The 20,903-nt window shown below is 54.1% G+C and overlaps 1 protein-coding gene across 4 annotated transcripts; it reads right to left on the bottom strand.

Annotated features, from left to right (window-relative positions):
• Window positions 1–3,516: 3,516 nt before the first annotated feature.
• On the bottom strand, window positions 3,517–17,027 carry ST6GALNAC6 (ST6 N-acetylgalactosaminide alpha-2,6-sialyltransferase 6). 4 transcript variants are annotated; one of them, XM_019475877.2, is made up of 6 exons: window positions 16,815–17,027; window positions 14,264–14,326; window positions 10,966–11,145; window positions 9,509–9,906; window positions 8,953–9,060; window positions 3,517–8,858 (listed from the first exon to the last, which is right to left on the bottom strand). In XM_019475877.2, exons 2-6 carry the CDS (start codon window positions 14,276–14,278, stop codon window positions 8,669–8,671), a joined length of 891 nt encoding a protein of 296 aa, XP_019331422.1. In that variant the 5' UTR covers window positions 14,279–14,326; window positions 16,815–17,027; the 3' UTR covers window positions 3,517–8,668. The 4 variants fall into 4 exon arrangements, with proteins under 4 accessions (XP_019331422.1, XP_059571567.1, XP_006269505.1 ...); XM_059715584.1 differs by lacking the exon at window positions 16,815–17,027 and adding an exon at window positions 16,515–16,581; XM_006269443.4 differs by lacking the exon at window positions 16,815–17,027 and adding an exon at window positions 16,287–16,449.
• Window positions 17,028–20,903: the final 3,876 nt, after the last annotated feature.

Genomic DNA, 20,903 nt, shown 5'->3' with positions numbered 1-20,903 from the left:
CGGGGAGGCGGGGCGGCGCGGCCGGGCTGCGGGGCCGGAGCCCGGGGCTCCCCGGGGACGCACACCCCCCAGCCCCGGGACACGGAGGTCGTCTTGCAATCGAGGGCCCCGGGAGAGGAGGCGCTGGGGTGGGGGGAGACCGGGGTGGCCCCTGGGCGGAGGGGACACAGGTGGCTGTCGCGGCAGGGTCTCCTGTCTCCGCTCCTGGCTTTACCACCCAGGCGCCGCTCAGTCCGGCTGCCCGCGGGCATCGGGCAGATGGCTGCAAATGCCCGCGGGCAGCACCGACGCTGCCCGAGGTGACTGCAGACGCGGGGGCAGACTCTGGCACTCGCTGTAGACCAACGCTGGCTTGGGTCACACCAGCAGCGTCTCCTGCTCTGACCAAGCCCTCTCGGGCTGATCTGGACCTAGCTGCATGCGTGCTGCTGCTCCCCCTCTCTCGCTGTTGGAGAGAAGAAATCCAACCATTTGGCCCTACTTTACCTGCAGGTCCCAAGGGATGTGAACTCTGGCTGCTGGTGTCTGCGAGTGAGGAAGGAGAGGATACTGTAGCTGTTGCCTTGCTGCACCTTTTAACTGCTTATTCCTGTCAAAGTGACCAACATCCACACATATGGTTAACTAGAGGCTCCTTCTCACTCCCTGTGCAACCAGACAATGCTGATTCCTACCTAAATGTATCGGCCCACACAGTCCTTATGGTGCACCAGAGCCAGAACCCTAGCTACTGCCTGTACTAAGTGGATCAAAGGCGCCTGCCATACCTCCTGCCGCTATTCAGATGCAAGCTGACAGGGCGTCTGACTCCCGATGTGATGTACGGATGCTGCATGAGGCTGGCAGACGCTGGCCGTGGGTGCAAAATGCTTGTTTTAACAGTGTGACATTTGTGTTTCGCAGCCTGGAACCAGCTTGGTCAGTTGTTGACTCCCCCTGAGAAATGCAAAGAGGTGGACCAAGGTTTTCCAAAGCGATCTGCGATGGTGGGGTGCCTGGGGTTTCTGAGACACCTTTAATGGGAATGTACACGCACTCCTCAGTTGAGGTGCAAGTCTGAACAAGGGTTGGCACTGTCATTGCCTGTGGCAGAGCACTAGACATCTTTTGCTCACTGAGAACCAACACGTTAGCCATGGTTTCTGTTCCACTGTTAATCAACCTTATTGTTTCTAAGCAGTGACTCCAGAGCTCATGAAATGTCCTGGGTCCATGCCCTGGAGACCAATGATCTCTGCTCACTTTCTGCTGCACAGAGAGAAGTGAGAGGAGTTTCCACCATGCTGCCCTGCAAGGGTCTGATCTCTGAGCATTGGGGAGCTCTGGGAGAGGGAGGTCTGTCTCCAAAGCCCCTTCAGTCCTTGGCCTCTCTTCTTAATGTAGCAAGAGTGCTGGCCAGTGCTGGGTGGGATGATGGTCTTTGCAATGTTGACACCCGGCTACTAGGCATCGAGACAAGTCGCTTCTTGCTTATCCATCCTGCAGGCTCCGTCCACAGTGATTCACTTTATGTCAGCAGGGGAACACGATATGTCAGAAAAGGCTGGGACTGGGGGTGGGGAGGTCAAACATAAAACAGGGCAATTCATACTACTGCCAGGCCTCCTTCTAAGTAGAATCCACCAGGCGGATGTAGAGGGATGAGGATGAAGATGGGCATCAAGTTCTTTAGCCACTGTCCTTTGCTCCGGGTGGCACTTGACACCAGGGCAACAAACCATGTTTCCGTACGTGGCTGGCATGGCAGCAGCTGGCCCTTCACGGAGCTGCTGTGAATTCCCCCACAACTCACTCTCGCAGACATTATCCAGAGGTAAATGCGCTGCAAGCCACGTGCATATGGAACACAATTGTAACTGAGCCTGGGTAGGCTGGTCACTCAACATGTGGCCTCCGCTACAGCAGGGCCCTGTTGTACCTCGAAAGATTATAGAGCAATCCAGCAAAGCCCAGGGACTCGCTGGGAGAGGTCAGTTGGTCCAGAGCTCCCTGGGTCTGACAGAGGCTCCTATGGCTCTCCTGGCTCACACCAGCACCTAACCAGCACAAGGTTTTCCTCCACGCTTCCCTTCAAGGGGACTTTGCCATCACCCAGAGTCAAACGCTGGCCCTCACTTCTGCATTGTTTTGTTCAGGTCACTGACTTCCCTCTCTCTATTTCTCTCCTGTCTCCCAGAAGATCTTTCTTTCCAATCCACTGCTGAAGGGCCTAGCAGGGGCTGGAAACCAAATGGGAACTCAGAGCCCTGGCTCATGCTAGTACTGTCCATTTAAAGCACACAGTGCCGGGATTCTGGGGTGAGATGCAGAGTTTATTAGCAAAGGTCAGTCCCATGCTGTTACCAGCAGGTGTCATCATGTATCAGCTTGTCTCTCAGGCCTCACAAAAGATCCACACTCATGGTCTAAAAAACAGAGGCTGAGACTGCAGCAACAGTTTTCTCCTCTATGGAGTTACAAAACTATCTCTCCTGGCTGGTTTGACAGTCAGGAATTACTGGGAAGCAGAAATGCACATCAAGACTTCCGGATTCTTTGCATGGATGCCCCACCTTGGCAAAGGCAGCTTTCCAGAGGGGTAAACAAGGCTCACAGTGCCCCTGTGAGCCACATAGCTAATTCCTAGGGTAGGGGGGAAACTGAGGCACAGAGAGGTGGCACCATTAGTCAGCAGTAGAGCCCAGAACAGAACTCAGGAGACCCAAGTGTCAGGCCAAGTTTAGACATAAACTTCTCTGTATTGGAGGTGCCCAGGACAGATGTGGTTTACATGTCTACTGCTCCATGGCTGAGAAATTAATTACAAACCCCCAAACCAATTGGCACAATATAGGCAACCATCATGTGTTCCTTCAGCTGTCTGCGCAGCAACAGCGGTGAACAAACAAATGCTATTCCCACCGCTGCTGTGACGCCATCCGTGATGCTGATGCACAAACAAGGATGTTGTGGCAAGATAAGGTGCCACGGAGGTTAACGCTGCTGCTCCATGCAGAGGCTGCGGCGAGAGCTGTTCCAAACACTGGAAAACGTGCCTGCCTGCCAGCTGGAAGGGGACAGAGCCGGGAGGGATGGAGATCGCATGCCAAGCTCCCCTGCTGCCCAAACAATGGGAGGGGAAAAGCAACGCTCTGTGCTCCATCTCTTTGTACCATGCATTATTCTTTGAGTGCGCTGCTTAGCTCAACAGCACTACTGTTGAGTATTCCCAGCTTCTCTTCCAGCTGGTACTTTCTATTAAAGCTCTATTTGTAGTAAATGGTTAACAAATGATTAAGTGATGTTCCCATCACAGCTAATTCATCGTTAATTATTACAGGCTGCTTCTCCCCACAGTTCTGCCATTTCTCACACTTCAACTCAGCTTCATTTAAAGTGCACGCTACTCACATATATAATATACTTTTAGCAGCAGCCATTCATCATCTGATGAGCCTATGGAATTGTGTATTATCTTGACTATGACTGACTATTAACTTGACTTTACAGTTACCCAGACCAACAGATCCATTCAAATAATGGTTTAACAGAGTGGTTTAATCAGATCAGCTCTTTACAGAAGCACAGAAAAGTAGCAGCAGCAAGAAAACAAAACAAAAGGGACCAATATTATTTCTTTTAAATCCATTTTCCAGCACCCTAATTGGGCTTCATAGAAAGAGCCAGTGCAATAGAAGGCATGTGGCTAGGATTTCCAAAGGCTCCCAAGTACATTAGGTTCCAAATCTCATTGAAAACCAAGGGGATTAGGCAACAAAGGCTTACAGACCTCACCCTATATGACCATGTTCAGACACCAAGTGCCCACAACTCTGGCTGACAAAGAGGGGCTGCAATGGTTAAGCAAGTGCCAGTACTGTACTTTGACAGGCTCTGCCCCCCCAACCCCCCCCCCGAGTCCACCTCATCACACTTCTTGATTTTTAAATCTAATAACAGTATTTGAGGAAGCTAATATAAATACAAGAAGCAAAACCCCCCCCCCTCTTCCCCAACCCCTTCGTAAAAAATAGCTGGACAGTGTCCCTTTAAGTACCTCCAAAGGTCCAGGCTATAGCAGGAGATTAGCAGCTCCATAGCCTTCCCAAGGACCAGATAGATCAGGTGCCTGTAGTGGCTGAGTTCAGGTCTTGTCCAAACTACATCCTGAAGGCAGTGAAGTTTAGCAGAGGCACCGCTGAGCACAGCTAGAGTCTGCGGAGGCAGTTGTGCTATGAACTGGTCGCTTCTTGTGCTCCTAGAGAGAATCTCTGGGGTCATATGAGGCTTTCAGGTTCTGCTGGTATAAGTGCAAAGCAGCCCCAGCTCATGGCACTGAGTCGAGGCCAGAAGTGGCTCTTCCTTCTCCCAGGAAGCTCTTGGAACTCTCAAGGTTCCCCACCAAGCAGCCCCAAATCTCCCCACATCACCCTCCAGCTTCTGCATTTAAACCCCATGCTGGGAGAGGGGCAACTCACATGGTGTCAGAGGAACACAGCATGGAAGAGACCTCCTAGGCCCAAACTACTGGCTGAAGCCCAAGACAATGGACTGAGGATCCCTCCTGCCTGTAGGTATCAGAGTAAACAGGGGATTTGCTCCCATGTTACAGTCAAGATGCTTTATTGCATGGAACAAGGGAACCCACTTAGAAGTGTCTCTGCAGACCTAGGGGTGCTCCTGCTGGAAGGAAGGAAAGCAGGGAGCAGACAGAGGCCAGGAGCTGGTCAGCATCTCTCACAGTCAGTCATTCCCTTGTCTGACTAGCAAATGATGCTGTACGCTGCAGTCATGGGACCAGAGTCTGACCTCATTTGCGCTGGAATTACACTGGCTCAATTCCACTTCCATTGGTTAACCCAATTCACACTGGGAAAAATGGAATCTGAAGCAGGCCCGTGGTCTGCATATAGCCAGCCAGTCTGGTAACTCCAGGGCCTAGTCCTGCCCCAGACCAATGCCCCTGGATTTCAGGGTGGAGCGGTTGCCCAAGTAAGGATCTGATCAAGCCAATTTAGTGCTGTCCCTAGACAAGGCTGCAGCGTACGTTTGTTTTAAACTTGGCCATAACTGGTAAAAATGTCCGAGAAGCAAGGAAGAGCCAAATCCAATTGTGTAGCAGATCAGAAAGTGTCTAATGGCACCAGACTGCCAGACACTTTCAGAGCAGACCCTGAACAGCGGGGGGAGATAAAGGAAGAAAAGTGACCATGAGCATGGGATAAGAGGGAGGTATGAAGGGAAACTGTAAGATGATGCACCTGGGCAAAAATAACCCAAATTATACCTACAGGATGATGGGCTCTACATTAGCTGTTACCATACAAGAATGAGATCTGGGAGTCATCGTGGGCAGTCTGCTAAAAAACATCAGCTCCGTGCTCAGCAGCTGTCAAAAAGGCAAACAAAATGCTAGGGATTATTAAGAAGGGAATTGTAAACAAAACAAAGTACCATCATGCCCCTTTATAAAGCCATGGTGTGTCCACACCTTGAATACTGTGCCCAGTTCTGGTCCCCACACCTCAAAAAGGATATAGAAGAACAGAGAATGGCAACAAGGATAATTAGTGGTATGGAGGGGCTGCCAGATGAGGAGAGACTAAAGAGATGAGGCCTATTGTTTTCAAAAGAGACACTTGAGGTGGGACATAGTGGTTTACAAAATACTAAATGGCAAAGAGATAGGAAATAGGGATTTATTATTTACTCTCTCTCACAAGAACCAGGATTCACAAAATGAAACTAGTAGGTAGTTAGTTTAAAACTAAAAGGAAGTTCTTTTTTCACACAGTGTGCAATTAAAGCGTGAAACTCATTGCCACCTGATGTTGTGGAAGCTGACAGTTTAGCCAGATTCAGAAATGGAGATTCCTCCAATGCCCCTTGGAGGAAAGGGGCATCAGTAGCTATTGAGCACCAGGGTTAGGGATAGGGCATCTGTATCAAAACTTCCTGGACCCTAAATGCTGAAGGCTGCAAGTGAGAAAGGAACAGCAGAAAAAATCCTGGTCATGCCCAGTTCACTCATCCTTTCAGCACTCTCTCTGCCACTGTGCAACGCAGGATATTGGGCAAGATGGACCTATGGTCTGAGCCAGTAAATGGCAATTCTTATGTTCCTATGGGAGGCTGCACCAGGGGCTCAATTCATGCTGTTGTGCTGCCCCTTGGGTGGTTGTTGTCACCCCCCTCGCCTGTTTAGAGTGGGGTCAAAGACAACACACAGGGCCGCACAATGCAGAATCAGACCCCAGACATGCCTGCCTTGGGAACAGTCACTTCTGGGTCCCAAGTCCAGTTCAGCAAGCCCCGAGCAAATCTCCCATTCCATGCAATCATGATCAAAGAAGCCTATTGCCTGGGTGTTTCCTGTCAAGTCTCAGTGTCATAATCTATGGAGTTCAGGCCAAACAGGTGCAGTGGCAGAGAATGGAGGCAGCCAGGAGAGGGGCACTGCTCTTCACAGGTTGAGGAGCTGGCAGCGTGGTTTCCATTTCCAGTGCATCCCACAGCCCCTCACTCAGGCTGCAGAGACAGGTCTCCCCGGCAGGTGGGGATTCAAAGGACCAGGGACCCCACAAGCAGCTGCAAGGGACCGTGACCAGAGGGCTGCCCAAGAGACAACATGGGAGAAGCCACACAACAATTAAAATGAACAACTGGGGCCACAGTGGGGACCCCCCCCCACACCGAGCCTGGGCAAGCAACAGGATAGTAACCTTACTGTGCCTACCAGGGAGCAAGTCCTGCTCTCCACTGGGAACAGTGCTGGGTCGTGTGCAGCACACCCCACCCCAGTGCTGAGGGACATCTCCGTTTGCCCCTTGCTGTGCTAGGCAGGGCAGCAGCAGCTGCTCTCTGCCCAGAGAGGCCAGCACTTGCTATTTCAACATCCCCATAATGAAGGGGCCTCATACCCTCCCTTTCATTCTCTGCAGCATACAGATGGGGCAGCAATACATGGAGCATGCTGTGTGCCCCAGACAACTGCCCTCCAAGCTCCTGGCTCCCAGCCCTGGGCATGTTCAGTCCCCCCCAGCTGAAGATCCAGCCCCCAGGCCACTCCACTCCCAGCTGCATGGCTGTGGCCAACCAGCACTTTCAAAACTGTGAGAAAGGGGCCTGAAATTCAGAGCTGGATCCTGAATACCCAAACCCTGGGGGGAGTGGGGAGCTGTTGGGGTCAGGGCCCATCCGCAGCTGACTTATCTTTCCCTGTAATCAGTTATGAAAGGGAAAAGTGGAGCATCGTTCCACTCGCACCACATGTCCCTGCCCTGCTTCTAGGCAGCTGCACTTCAGCTGTAGGTAGCACTGCCCCCCTACTCCAGCACCAGCTCCCGGAGCATTCAGGCAGCTTTACAACAGGCACAGAAACCCTCGTGAATACAAAAATAGACCAGACAGCCATGGGCATCTCAGTCCAACTGGTTGCCCCAGGGGTAGTTAGGAGCCAGCATCAGCCCATCAGTCACTTCTTCAAGGCATCACAGCTCCTGTGAACAGAGCACTGGGTGAGGGGAACTGTCTTAAGAGCAAGCAGAGACCACAACTCCAGTTTAGGCTGCAGAGCAGCAAGTCCACCCGCCTGCTGCCAAATCTCCATTTCACAAGCAGGCTGAGGAGCGCCGCATGAGCCTGCCAGCCTGAGGAAGGAGAAGGCACATGGCCCAGAATCCCAGGAAACCAGTGATGCCAAAGCAGAGTCTAGTTGTGAAGCCTGTGTACACCCATGGGGACTAGCAAGGCCCTCTAAGCCACGGTACCCCTTTGAGATTGTCACACACAAAAAAATGCCTCACAGTATCTGTGACACACGTACACATGCACAGTGCAAGACAACACCCCCAATCAACACAGAGTATACCCTGCTCTGAGCAGCCACCCAGAAGCTGAGCCAACCTCCATAGTGGCCAGCCAGGCAAAGCACCTGAGGGGAGAGCCAGCTCCATCACTGCCCAGGGCTCACAGAGCTTGTCTGGGTGTTTCTCACACTTCCCAAGAATCTCTGGGGCTCTTTTCCCTGACACTCTGATCCTCTTCTCTTTAAGCCTTGGTGGATGCTGTTTGCAGGCCTTGCTGGCAACCTCAGGGATGCAGAGGTTGCAGGGGCAGGGCCCTTGCCTTTAGGTTTATGCTCCGTGGTACATGCAACCTCCCAGATGCGCATCTGACTGACAGCCTAGCAGAGCTGAAAGGAGGAAACTCCTCCCAACTCCAGCCTCAAATATCTCTCCAGGAGGGCTGAGAAAAAAACCCCACGCAGAGAGCTAAGACAAGGGCAGCCTCAGGGTTGATAATGAGCGTGGGGGAGGCATCTTGTCACAGAAGTGGTGCCGTCACCCCGAAGCACAGATTCTGTGATGTGTGTGACTGTGTCTTAGGGGGGTGTAACACGAACCAAGCCCAGTGTGTGGCTGTGCTCCCAGGGCCCAGCCTGTGTGTTCAGTCACAGGCACTGTCCCAGCCTGTTCCCCCTCAAGCCCAGTCCTTCCTGCCCATACAGCCGCTGGATGGAGAATCCTGATAGCAGCAGTCTGCAGTCAGTGTGTGGCCTCTCTTACCTCTGAGCCCCTGGCTCAGAGGGTTTGTACCACAGACGTTCTCCCTTTGAGTCAGAGATATCCCACTCTTGACATCAGTCACATTTGGCACTTGACTGACTCTGTGTTCCCTGGTGAAGCCCCTAGGGCCAGGATGGGTGGGAGAAGGTGATGTTATAGAGGCTTGCCCAGCTGGCAAAGACCCGTTTCTCCGTGATGAAGCGGTGGTGGTTGCCCTTGCGGCTGCGCTCATTGTGGATGTAGATTGTACACTCATCCGGGCCCTTGGGCTCGTAGTAGTGATACGGCATCTTGTGGGGCTGAGACCTCTTGCTGTGGAGGACAGAGATACAGGGTGAGCCACTCAGATGGGGGCAAAGTGCTGGGGCCCAAGGGGAGGTGGCTGACACAAGGGCTCAAGCCTTACCTGCAGTAGTTAGGAGGGACCATGCCATAGACATGCACCTTGTCACACAGCTCCACAGCAATGACCATGGTAAACCAGCCTGTGCTCAGCCATGACCGGGACTTCTGCCTGAGGGACAGAGAAGAATGAGTGAAGGCAAGGGAAGATGGAGGGAGAAAGAGAGTCAGCCAGAGAAAGACAGGAGAGGGGATAAAAGGAGGCAGAACAGGGGAGATGAGACAGGGAGAAGCCAGTTGGGGGCAGAGGAATGGGATGAAACAGAATTACATCGAAGCCACACTCCCACCATTCCTCCATATCTGCTCCTCTAAGGTCCCCCACCAATCCAAAGGGCCTGGATCCTCCTGTCAGCCCTGAACCCAGTGACAGACAGCAAGACAGGCGCGCGGCTGCAAGAGAACTGCATGGCTTCTTTTCATGGGGAAGAAAGGTGATACAGCAGAGGTAACAATGCAACAGAATGGGGTGCGGGCTGGCTGGTGGGGTGGGAGCTGACTGGTAAAGCTGGGATGCTGATGGCACCAAATGAGAGGTCAGGAAGGAGGCCCCTAGGTACCTGTCTTTCCCAGTCTCTCCCCTGAACAAGTCATCAAACTGCTTCATACGACCAGAGGACACAACGTAGGCTGACATGTTGGGGAAGGACATGCTGACATGCTGGATGATCCTGAGCAGGCTCCTCTGCATCTTGCTGGGTGGCCCCCAGAAGATGAAGATGGTTTCCGGGGTCTTGTTGACAAACTCCTGTGGCTTCTTCAGCACCTGGTAGATGCTGGAGTGAGCCACCACGCGGAAACTGGTCTTGTTGCCCACGTCTGCCTCATAGCCGGTGGTGGGGGCATCGTTCATGCGGATGGTGCACTCTACCTGGTTGATCTCTGAGCCTAGCTTGCTCCCCAGCAGGTGGCTGGAGCTGGTGATGATCACACACTGGTGGCAGTGGGAATTCAGAGTCTGGGGAAGAAAGAAAAGAGAGCAGTGACTCTATCAGCACTGGCACTTCACCACTGCCTTGCACCCTCACTGCACAGAGCAGTAGCCCTCTTCCCCAACGACATGGCCTATGCCCCCAAGTTCCTGGAAACCCTCTGGCTGATGACAGCAGCAGGAAGGGTGGGTGGATAAGGTACTGGATGGGGACTCAAGAGAAATTAATTCCCAGCTCTGCCATAGACTCCCAATGCAACCCAGAGGATTCTCCTAGTGTTTCCATAGTCCTCTCCTAGCGTGCAAGATGCTGAGGATAACATTTCCATTGCCTACTCAGACTGGAAGTGCTCTGAGGCAGCACCTGCCCCTGTCTGTGTGCACAGGGACCGGGGGCAAGGGAACCCTGATCTGAGAGCATTGCTGTTCCAGATATAACTGAGAAAGGAAGTTAGCTGTGTTAGTCCACCCTGCCTTCTGCCTGAAAAGAACGGCTCTGCAAGGCTTAGGCTGGCAGTTCTGCTTGCAGGCAGTAGAGGGCTGTTCTGCATGCAGCAACTATTATTGGCTCCTGATAAGCACCTGAGAAGTCCAACCTGCTGTGCAGAATTAATTAATGATTCCTTTTAATATGTCTGTGAATTATTACCCCTCTCTGACCTATGGGCCGACTGGGGCACAGACAGGCAAAATGACTCATTAAGGGCTAGTTAGCAAGCAGGATGGCAGTAGAAGCCAGGAGTCCCGACAGACAGGGGCCTGCTCAGAGCAGCGGCTGGAAGAAGCTTGAAGGTCAGACTTCCATCTGAGACACGCTGCAATCTGCACTGTAGTGCCTCTGCTCCTCAATCCCTCAGACAGCACCGCTGTTAGGCACAAGCCATGCAGGGTGGCATGGAGGCAAGGCAAGGAAAGCTTTTTAAGCTCCTACTGCACCAGACTGTTAAGTGCTGCCAGAGCCAAGGGATACCAATCTGCCGAGCCCCAGCTTGGAACTCCTACAAGCTCAGCCTGGAGCTAGTCTGCAAGGCTCCTTCCTCCGGTGAGGGCAGGAACATGAGGGAGCCTCAGCTGGATGCCCCGTACCTTGTTTCCATATACAGGGAGGTATCCGTTCCTCAGCCCCCATTTCTTGAGGTTAGGTGGACGATGCGATTTGCTCCGCAGCGATGCGTAGTGAAAGACTTCGTTCCCATTGTTAGAGCTGTAGATGATCAGTAGCATGACCAGAGCAAACAGAACCACAAAGATCGCCGTGTGTTGGCCCTGGGTTTTGGGAGTGAGAAGAGCGAGATGAGAAGAGGTCAGACCCAGGGGCAGCACTCAGACAGGTCTGCAGCTCTCAAGAACCTCCAATTTTAGGCACCCACCTGCTGAGCACTGAGCACCTCTGACAGTCAGGACACAGGGTCCCATACTGACACACAAAAAACAAAGTCCCCCCTTCAAAATCAATGCTGCATGGAAGATGTGCTCTGCAGCTGGGAGGTAAAGGCCCCTCACAGAGCCCCTATTGCTCCCGCTTTCTGGGATCTCACTCCTCTGAAGCACAAAGCCCAGGAAGCACAACATTGCCTTTATTTACCAGGCAGCCAAGCCCAAACCATCCCCTCCCAGCTCTGCTGCGATGCACAGATACATATATACGAGCAGAGGGCTCTGTTGCAGGCAGCTTTTTTGCCCTGCAACAAAGCCCTGACTGGACCTGACAAATTAAAATCCTATCTCCATAATTGTCTATCATGGCCAGCAGGTCTTGAAGCCATCTGCCTCTGAGTGCCAACCACCTACTGGGCTAGTTTGGTCTGTGGCAGCAAAGCAATCAGGAGTGAGATGGTTACACACAGGATGGGGTTGAGGGGATACTCCAGAGACCTGCAGCAAAGCCAGTGCTGGATGCTGGTGGCTAGGAGGTGCTGGTGCTGCTGAGGGGACAAGGACCACATGCAGGCCAAAGGCAGGAAGAGGCCTGTACTCCCACTTACCTGTATTAGCACAGTGTGATCCCAGCAAGGCTGGCAGCCTTGAAAGGATCCCAGCTACTGGGAGAGCTGGGCCCAGCCACTGCCCTGACAGTGCCCTGTGCTCCAACAGCAATGGTCCAGATCCCTATTAGCATGCCCGAGCTTTCATCCCAAACCCTTGGGTGGGCATACGCAGTATGCACAGCAACAGAAATCCACCCTACCCAGCTCTGGGACAGAGTGGGCAGCAGCCAGGTGAGCTCTCCCACCAGTGGCTGTGACTGACTGGGAGGGAAAGTTCAGTCGCCAGGACCTAGCTGGTCCTTGGCCCCTCCGAGGAGAATGCCAGCGTGAGCACCAGCTAGTGAGATGTTCTGCGATGGCAAGAACAAGAGGGCAGGGAGCGTTAGCCAGCTCTTATGAAGGTACCTGTTATAGACAGTGGATGAGATTTCACACACACAGAGGAATGATACAGATCAGAGAGAAAGAGAGAATCTGGCCGATTTTTAGTTTTTAAAACTCTCCTGCCTCCCAAATTAGAAATGTTCCGATGCTTTTGTGCATTCCTGTCACAACAATAATGCTTCACCCATACGTAGTACCTTTTGGCAAGTGCTTTCCAGGGGCTTTGCAAAGTTGGCCAAATATTGCCATTACCCCCACTTTTCAGGGTAAATAACTGGGGTGTCAGAGATTAGAATTTACAAGCCAGGGGGAGAACCCAGGAGTCCTGATTCTCAGTGAAGTGGTGTGAAGTGGCAGTCAGTGCTACCTGAGACCAGGTACTGGTTTGCAAGTCAAGATAACAGACTGTGTAAGTCAGACCCGAGCAGTCTAACGGTCCTCAGGAAATTCAAACGTGCCAGAATCCCTAGGGCTAGGTTACTGGATGTCAGCTTGTATGCAGAAGCAGACCCCTGGATGTTGGCTGTGCTTGCACATCCGTTTTCCTTTTATATTTCAATTACAAATGATTTTTAAAACATCAGACATGTTGCTTCCAGTGCCATAAACACAAATAGCTTCTTTCCAGGGTTCCACATCCAGAAAGGGAAACTGGAGAGAAACATGAGAGATTGACCTGGCTGATTTGACTGCCCAAAGCCAGTTCAAAAGGGGCAAAGTTATGCAGCCTCTCAAACAGACACAAGTAAAATGTGAGGTTTAAAAGCTTGTATATTTTTCTTTAATAACTGAGAGAAGGATTCTAGTCTCAAAGTGCAGCATGTGGGGCAAAGTCTCCCCTGTTACACTATGCAGGGTTTAGGAGCTGGCACTTTAGGGCACTGGGACTTTTGGTTAGATTTTCACAGGTCTTTCGATTGGTTTAACTCTGCCCCTCCTGGTAACTCCCATCAGCTTCACAGCAGCAGAATTATGCCACTGCTGACCAGCTCTGAACCAACAGGCCAGTCTCTCTAACATCAAATTGCCAGGACTTTCTGCACCAGCTCTTGGCTTCCCCCCTCCCTCCCAGTCTTTGGCTCAGTCAGAGACAGGAACCAGTTACTTGAGCCACGTTCCCCTCTGCCCCATGGCAGACTGGGGCCTCTTTTATTCTACCCAGCCTGTTTGTCTATTTCTCCCCACAGCCACCCCTCTGCTATTCCCTTTTTGAAGTCTGTTGGGCACCATGTGCATGGGGCAGCTTGCCCAATAGCTGCTGGGATCGTCCTTACACCTGATCCATCAGACCTCCCTGGCTATGAGAAGCATTTAGCTGGTCGAAGCTTTGCATGAGAAGTCTCACATTCAACTGATCCCGCAGAGTGCTTATAAGCCCCGGGAAAACCAATTAAACTGATAATCCCCAGGCATCAGAGCCATCAGCGCTCAGCCCCTGCCCCGCTGTCTGGTGGCACCTACATGTTGTCTCCCTTCTATTTGCATGCCAGGGATGGGATCTCACTGCAAGTCGGAAGAAGTCAGGTTCAGGAAACACCAAGAGGCAGATAAGCAGAGGGAGCCATTGTCCAGTTGCTTAGGGATGAGTGAAGTTCAAACCCCAAACACCTGATCCTTCTCCAGCCTCCTTCAGCTGGCTTCAGTTAGGAAGAAAGATCTCACAGCAGAAGCCATGATACTTGGCAAAACTTTGCTCAGCTATGAGAATGCTCACCCTCAATGGCTAGTGCTGCCAGGCATTGCCTCAGTCCCCAGAGAAGCTGGTAAGACAGCTCTGAGCTGGAAGGAGCTGGTATTCAGCAAGTTACCAAGTAGCCCTAGGCTCCAGCCCTCTCCATCTATGGGGAAGGGTCCCTGTAGTATGCAGGACTGCATGGACCACCAACGCACGAATGTCCTGCAGATGAAGTGCGCTTGCTACCAGTGGGCGAGAGGTTCCATGACACTGTCCAAGGGCCAGGGATGGACATCCAGGACAAGGACAGCAAGGCTGCTTCGTGAAGAGGACTTACCGTGTTGTTACTCATGTCTCTGCCAATGTTAGCGTGAAGCCTTCATCAGCATAACGCGGGCACCTGTGGAAAATCCCGGGGACACGGTTATGATCAGAGCCATCCTCCACTCCTGTCCTCAGCACCTGATCTCCATGCTCTCCTGTAGCACAGCATGCAGGGCACAGAGGCAAGAAGCAACCTAACAGCCCATGCTGGTGTGAACCAATCCTGTGCTCTGATCCTGAATGTGGTGAAATCAAGGAGGGGGGGACCTTTCCATGGATCTTACAGGCCTTTGGATCAAGCATTTTGGCACCACACTGCCCTCCCAGACAGGTGACATCTGCTTGGCAGCACATGACAGCCTGGGGCTTGCTCCAAGCACTGGGATGTTATCATCTCTCTGCGCTGGGGTCTTATCTTTATAGGCCACCCGATCCCTCCTGCTGTATCCCCCAAACACATTCAGGCCCAGGTCTGTGTACAAAGTTCCCTCATCTTAATGATAGGCTTCCACCTCTCCTGACCTGCTGGGGATCAGACCTTCTTCCTACAGCATTTAATGAAACCTGGAGGGGCAGTAATCACATTGCAGGGACCTGAATTTAGGGCACCTTAAGGTATGTCCCCCATCAGCCCACCTTTGCCCCTGGAGCCAGGGAAAGGAGTGCTGGTTTGAAAGCTGGATTAGCTATACGCAAGAGCAGCTTGGGTCATTTGCTGTTACAGCAAACACAACAATATGGGTTGCAACATGGGTCTCGGAGCCAGGATTCCTGAGTTCAATTCCAGATTCTGCCAAAGTCCCTGTGCAACCTTGGGTGAAGCCATGAATCCTCTGTGCTTTGGGTGCCCTATTTGCAAACGGGGACAACAATCTCTGCCAAATGCTGGGGAGGGTGATGGGGGGCAGGGCTGGGAGAAGTAATTAATTGTCTAACGCCTGCAAAGGGCTTTGGAGCTGCCACAGAAGGAAGGCATCACATGACAGAGGAGCCAGTGACCCTCTACTTAGCAATCCAGGGCAGATCCTTCCACCCCCAGGGCTTTACCACTTTGCTGCAACTTTCCTTACTGAGCTTGCACTGGGGGAAGGAGCCCTAGATCAGAGCAGCACTGCTGTAACAAGATCGTGTACTAGGGCTGCTTGTCTGACCTGCTGAAATCCCCATCCCAGGCTCATTCCCTGGCAGGGAAGGGGCCCATGGGACACGGAGCTCCTGCAAAGTTAGGCAACTCAGCACTAGCCGGCCCCCAGCCCTCGGCTTAGCGCAGCATGATCCCACGCGGGCTAAGCCTCGGAAGGGGATTATCCTCCTACCCATGACGCCGAGAGAAATCCACTCAAACAAATATGCGATCAGGCAACATAAACCTGCCCCAAGGCAGCGTTCACCCATGATTGCTTCCACCCAGGCTCTCCCAGGGACCAAATCCTATTGAAGTAAATAGCTGGAGAAGCAAAGCAGCCGGGCACTGGAGGGGCAGAGGGCAAAGGGCTGTCCGCCCTGGGGGGAGGTAGCGAGTCCAGCCCAGGCCGAGAGGGCCTCCATGCCGCCCCACGGCAATTCTCGGGCAGCCTGTGCGGAGCGGGCGCCTAGGACGAGGGAGACGCAGATCTGAAGTCACTATCCGCTGCCTGTCACCTTGGGCCCCCAGCCTCCAAGGGATTTAGGCACCCAACTCCCATTGATTTGCCCCCACCTATAACACCACCGTCCCCCCGCAGCGGCTCGGCACAAGGGGGCACAGTCCGTGCGAGCGGGCGCGCTCCCGCCGCGGGCAGGACGACCCCAGAGGCCGCCAGGACTCAGCTCCCCTCTCCCTCCGCCCACGTGTGACGGGGCAGGTCGTGCTCCAGCCCAGGCAGGGGCTGGGCGAGCTCCCCCCTCCGCCGGGCGGCTCGGGCTCGGGCTCGGGCCCCGCGGCCGGCTCAGCCCGGGCCGGCTGCGCGCAGGCGCCCGCTGGCTCCGTTCACACGGGGCTCGCGGCGTCCTCCCCCTGCACCCAGAGACCCCCGGGCACCCTGCTGCAGACAGACCCGCCTGCTCGCTTTCGGACCCACTTCCACGTCTCCCCCGCGGTCCTTCAGACGCAGCCTCTCCGCTGATTGCCCGGCAAATCCCGCAGCCCCGCGGGGGTGGGCACCCGGCGGCGCTCGCCCTGCCCCGGGGCACCGCCGCGCCGGGCCCGCACATCGGGGCTGCAGCGCGCGCCGCCCCCGCCAGCGCCGGGCAGGGCTCACCGAGGCGGGGCCCGCGCCACTCACCTGCCCGCACCGCGCCGCGCCGCGCCGCCCGCAGCGCCGAGCCCGGCCCGTCCTGCCGCCGCCGCCTCCCGCTCCTCCTCCCTGCGCCAGCGGTCCTAGCGCCGCCGCGCCCCGAGCCTCCCCGCCCCGGGGAAACTGAGGCACCGGCCCTGCCCGCCGGGACCCTGGCAGAGAGGGAGCAGGGTTTTTACCCCCGGGGGCAGCCTCCGGACAGCGGCCGATGCCCCTTTTGCTCCGGGACCGCGTCCGATCCCCTCGCGAGTCGGGCTGAACGCCCCGCGTCCGCTGTGCGAGGCCCACCCTTAGCGACCCGCTGTCCGAGACATCTTCCTGGCGTGAGTGTGACACTGACGGCCTGCGAGTTGCATTTAGCGACCCCCTTCTTCTTGCACCGCGTGGGAGGCGATACTAAAGCCCTATTGACTTTCTCTTCCCCCCACTCAGTATTTTGTAAACCCTGATCACGCATCTGTCATCTCAGCAGAATAGGCCGAGCCTCTTTAATGGCTCCTTGCAAAGTCCCCAGTGGCTACAGGGAGGTCCTGTCGCTCCCCCCAGTGCTGTCACATCTCAGTCCCGCAGCCTTGGTGAGCTGGCCCGGGCCCCGGCCCCTTGCACTGGGACGCCATCTCCTCCCTGAGCAGACAGTGTTATACAGCCGGGAGGTGAGGGCAAGCCCTTGCTGGACCACACGGAGCTGAATCCTGATCAGCCACCCCTGATCTGGGGAGATTATAAATAGCAGAGACTGTGGGAGCTGCCTCGCTCCAAGGTCTCGCTGGCTGAGTGCCCACTGCAGGTTCAGGATGCACAGCACCCGCCCGACTTGCTCTTGGCCTACCCAGCCCCGCAGGCCCAAGGCCGGCCTGGCTGGGGTGAGACAGCTGCGTGTAGGACGGGCCCTTGCTGTTGCTGCCATGTCACGCGTTCCTGTGATGATCCCCTTGGCTACCTGCTCTGCGAGTGTGGTTGCCATGGCAGCACTGCGAGCTCCCCCACAGATCTCATTCTCCTGTGGGTGATGCATTGGCAAAGCTGAAGATGGCAAATGGCAACCGTCTCGCCAGGAAAGCCCTTCTTCCCTCCCCTCCACTTGCACACAGCTGCACCCCCCTGCAATGGGGCAAAGGGGCTGAGGGGGAGAGCTGCCAGTATCTGCAGAGCTGCAGGCACACCAAGCACCCTGCTCTTCGGATGACAACTCATGCCAAGGCAGGGGGGTCTGGAGCCTGGAACTCGAGAGGATCACGAGGACAACTTTCCAGGAACCGCAGAGCACATTCATTGACTTAACAAGTTGGGGGAGGAGGGGGAAGCAAGCAAAAAGCAGCAAGCCAACTCCCTGCTCCCTGCAGCAACCACCCATTTATCCATCAGTCCCATAATGATCTATGTGGGGAGTCTGTATTTGCACCTGTGGGGACCCCAAGGCCCAAGAGTTCAGACCAGTTTCTAGTCACCCTGCAAGCAGACCTAGGGTTTGACCTTGAACTGAGGTCACCAAAGGGCCAGATGACGGCACTGGCCACTTAAGAAACACCACCTCCCAGGAGTGCCTGCCCTGGTGTTCAGAAGAGGGACTGAAGATCAGGACTCCTGGGATCTATTCCTAGCTTGGTGTGGTGGGTAAAGAAAGGGATTGCAACTCAGGCCTCCTGTTTTACTTTGTCAGTGACTGAAAGAGCAATACTAACCCCCATGGGATGGCATTTCCTCATCTCTGAAATGACAGGGATGGTCATAAACTTGAGGGGAAAGAGGAGACTTAGCTTCATAATGCCTGTAAGGAGCCTAGCACCCCTTCAAAGCCACCAAGGGATACAGATCTGAGGCAGGGTCCCAGCCTTCCTGCAACTCACTCAGCCGGCACTGAGTGCGCTGCCAGCACCTTGGCAGTAGATATGGGCAAGTGCAACCCTGTGTGTTCCAGGAGTTTGGTAGCGTTATTGTTGAACAGGCTTTAGCTGTGCTTCATTTGGGGCTGCCTTAGTATGATACATTCATAAATGCACCTAAGATCCATACAGACTCATTAGCCCTGGGTGGAGGGGATGCCATAGAAGAAAATGGTAGCTGCCGGCAGTATCTTGCTTCCATGTCTCATTCACTGATTTCACAATCCACCCTGTGCACTGTGCTCACTTCCAGGTCATTAAGAACAGGACACATCCAGGCAGGTGCTCAGCTCATCTATCTACTGTCAGCTCACAGGACCACATACTGAACTCACCTGCCGCTAGGCAGGTCTGATGTCTCAAGTAAAGCAACAGCATGTGCACCTTGGCTGACATCAGACACGTTCAGCCAAGGCCAGCCCCTTCTTAATGAGCAATACTGTCTGGTGGTGGCTCTGAAAGGAAAGGCAGCAGGAAACCCATTGTAGTAATAGCTGCAGAGGAGGACTATATTTAAATGGTTAGTGTTCCCAGAGAACGGGGCCAGCAGCTCAGTCAGGGATCCTCTTTCCTGTATCTTCATCCTCAGTGACTGCACAGAATATCCACCGTCTAACTGCCTGGGGTGTCTCACAGCTGTGATTAGAGCCTCTCAGCCCTACTTTCATACAAATACAGTTCCTCCAAGGCCAGGCGGCAGGGTAGGGGCAGAGAGAACAGAGGCCAGGGCTCCTGTCTATTTGACTCCCAGTCCAGTGCCTTTTCTGGGTTGGATTTCACCCCCCTCTCTGCTGGGGTGATGTCTCTACTCCCAGTCCGTAGTCTCCTGCCCAAGTTCAAGGTCACCGTGCAAGATCTCTGCTTCCCAAATAAGCCTTACTCAAAAGTGTAATGCCCTGGAGGCAGGGCCTGTGTGCACAGTACAAGGGGGCCTTGGACTGAGCTGGTACAGGAATGCAAAGGACAGCAGGAGGTGCAAACCAGTTTCCTTCCACTTCATTCCTGGGAAGTCACCCTCCCACCCCAGGGCTTGACAGCAAGCTTTGAGAACAGCCTCGATTCACAGGCTGAAACCAGCTGCTGGGTCATACTGATGGCAGAATCAGGCTGTCTCCGAGAAAGCTAAGAGTCCGATTTGGCTCTCAATGAAGTCAAGTGATGATTGACTCCAACAGGAAGGGGATCCAGGCCTAAATGCTGAAGACACTTGGGCCATTCATTGTTTCCACAGACAGATGTGACATTCTCCCCTGCCATGTGGGCGAATCTGTACCCAGGGAGCTGAACATGGACCACAGCCAGTACTCTCCGTCTCTGAATTCCTTTCCCTCAGATAACAGGCTGTTGTGCAACTCCTCTTTCTCCAGGGGAACCACATGCCTTAACTTCCAGTCTGGGCTCAACAGACCCTGCCAACGCAGCAGGGGGGAGAAGGGCATGGTGGAAGTGAGGGGCTCTGCCCCAAACAGCCAGCCTGTAGCAGAGCCACTCCCCAGGGAGGCAGGAGTGGGGGAGCTGACTGCACTTGCCAGCTGACACCTGCTTAAATTTAACTGAAGCTCCCAGGGCATCATCCAGGAGCTGCGAAGTGCTCCCCTTACAGGACATCAGATCAGGTTGCACTTCAGGACAAGGCTGGCATTTCCAGACAGACTGAGAGCTAGGAACAGCCCCTGGTGTCAAGGTGACCTGGTGCTGTTGAATGGGTGGTACCTTGGGGCTCCCCCTTGTGGCCTGGGAAATGCCTGTAGGAATCCTGCCTCAGTTTCCCTCTCAATTGAATAATCCCTCACACCCAACAGATTCTCCCCCTGGGGTGGTCTCCAGTCCTATCCCCCCAGCCTCCCCACTTCTACCCCAAATCAGAATCTCCACAGCCTCCCTCACAGGATCATGGTCTAGCCCTGGCCTCCCAGGAACTCATCTCGTCCTCACAGCACAGCCCAGGATACCAGTGCTCCCTGGCAGGGCAAGGCAGCTCCATTGTAAGGGATACAGGAGGAGAATATATCCATCCTGTACCCATAACTCAACCAGGGCTGGCTAGGAGGGGAGCTTTGCCCCACTCAACAAAGCTCATTGATCCAGGCCCTTAACGAGGTAGTAGCCTGGATATCTTTTCCTCTTACTGCCCCTCCAGCACTACTGGGGGACGTGGAACCATATCCTCTCTGAGTAGTGCCTCTATTCTTCCCTCAGCTGTCACCTGCTCCCAAACACCTGGAGCTTAAAGGGCTGCATCATGGAGCAGGTTTTGTCTACATCCTGCTCCCTGCTAGAGACAAACCAAGGCTGGGTGGCAGGAGAATCCAACTTGATGGGCAAGTTAAACCAAAGACTCCATTAACCAGCCTGCTCCATCTCCTCCTGTCGCACAGCCATGAGGGAGCAGGCAGAGACCCAAGCAGCATGTAGGCAGGGCACATGGGCTGCCCGAGCACGGATTATTACAGGAAATGGCTGAAGGAATGCTAGTCATGTGTCGGGAAGGAAT

This window comes from Alligator mississippiensis, chromosome 12, assembly GCF_030867095.1.
Source record: "Alligator mississippiensis isolate rAllMis1 chromosome 12, rAllMis1, whole genome shotgun sequence".
In the NCBI taxonomy this organism is placed as follows: domain Eukaryota; kingdom Metazoa; phylum Chordata; order Crocodylia; family Alligatoridae; genus Alligator; species Alligator mississippiensis.
The sequence above is the reverse complement of the archived record's forward strand: the minus strand, read 5'-3'. Positions and strand labels throughout refer to the sequence as shown.

Excerpts from the sequence above, each read along its gene's own strand:
- ST6GALNAC6 (XM_019475877.2), bottom strand. Across the intron at positions 9,907-10,965 it reads TCCCTGTATATGGAAACAAG|ACTCTGAATTCCCACTGCCA; the intron begins GTACGGGGCATC and ends TTTCTTCCCCAG. Across the intron at positions 9,061-9,508 it reads GGAGAGACTGGGAAAGACAG|GCAGAAGTCCCGGTCATGGC; the intron begins GTACCTAGGGGC and ends TCTGTCCCTCAG.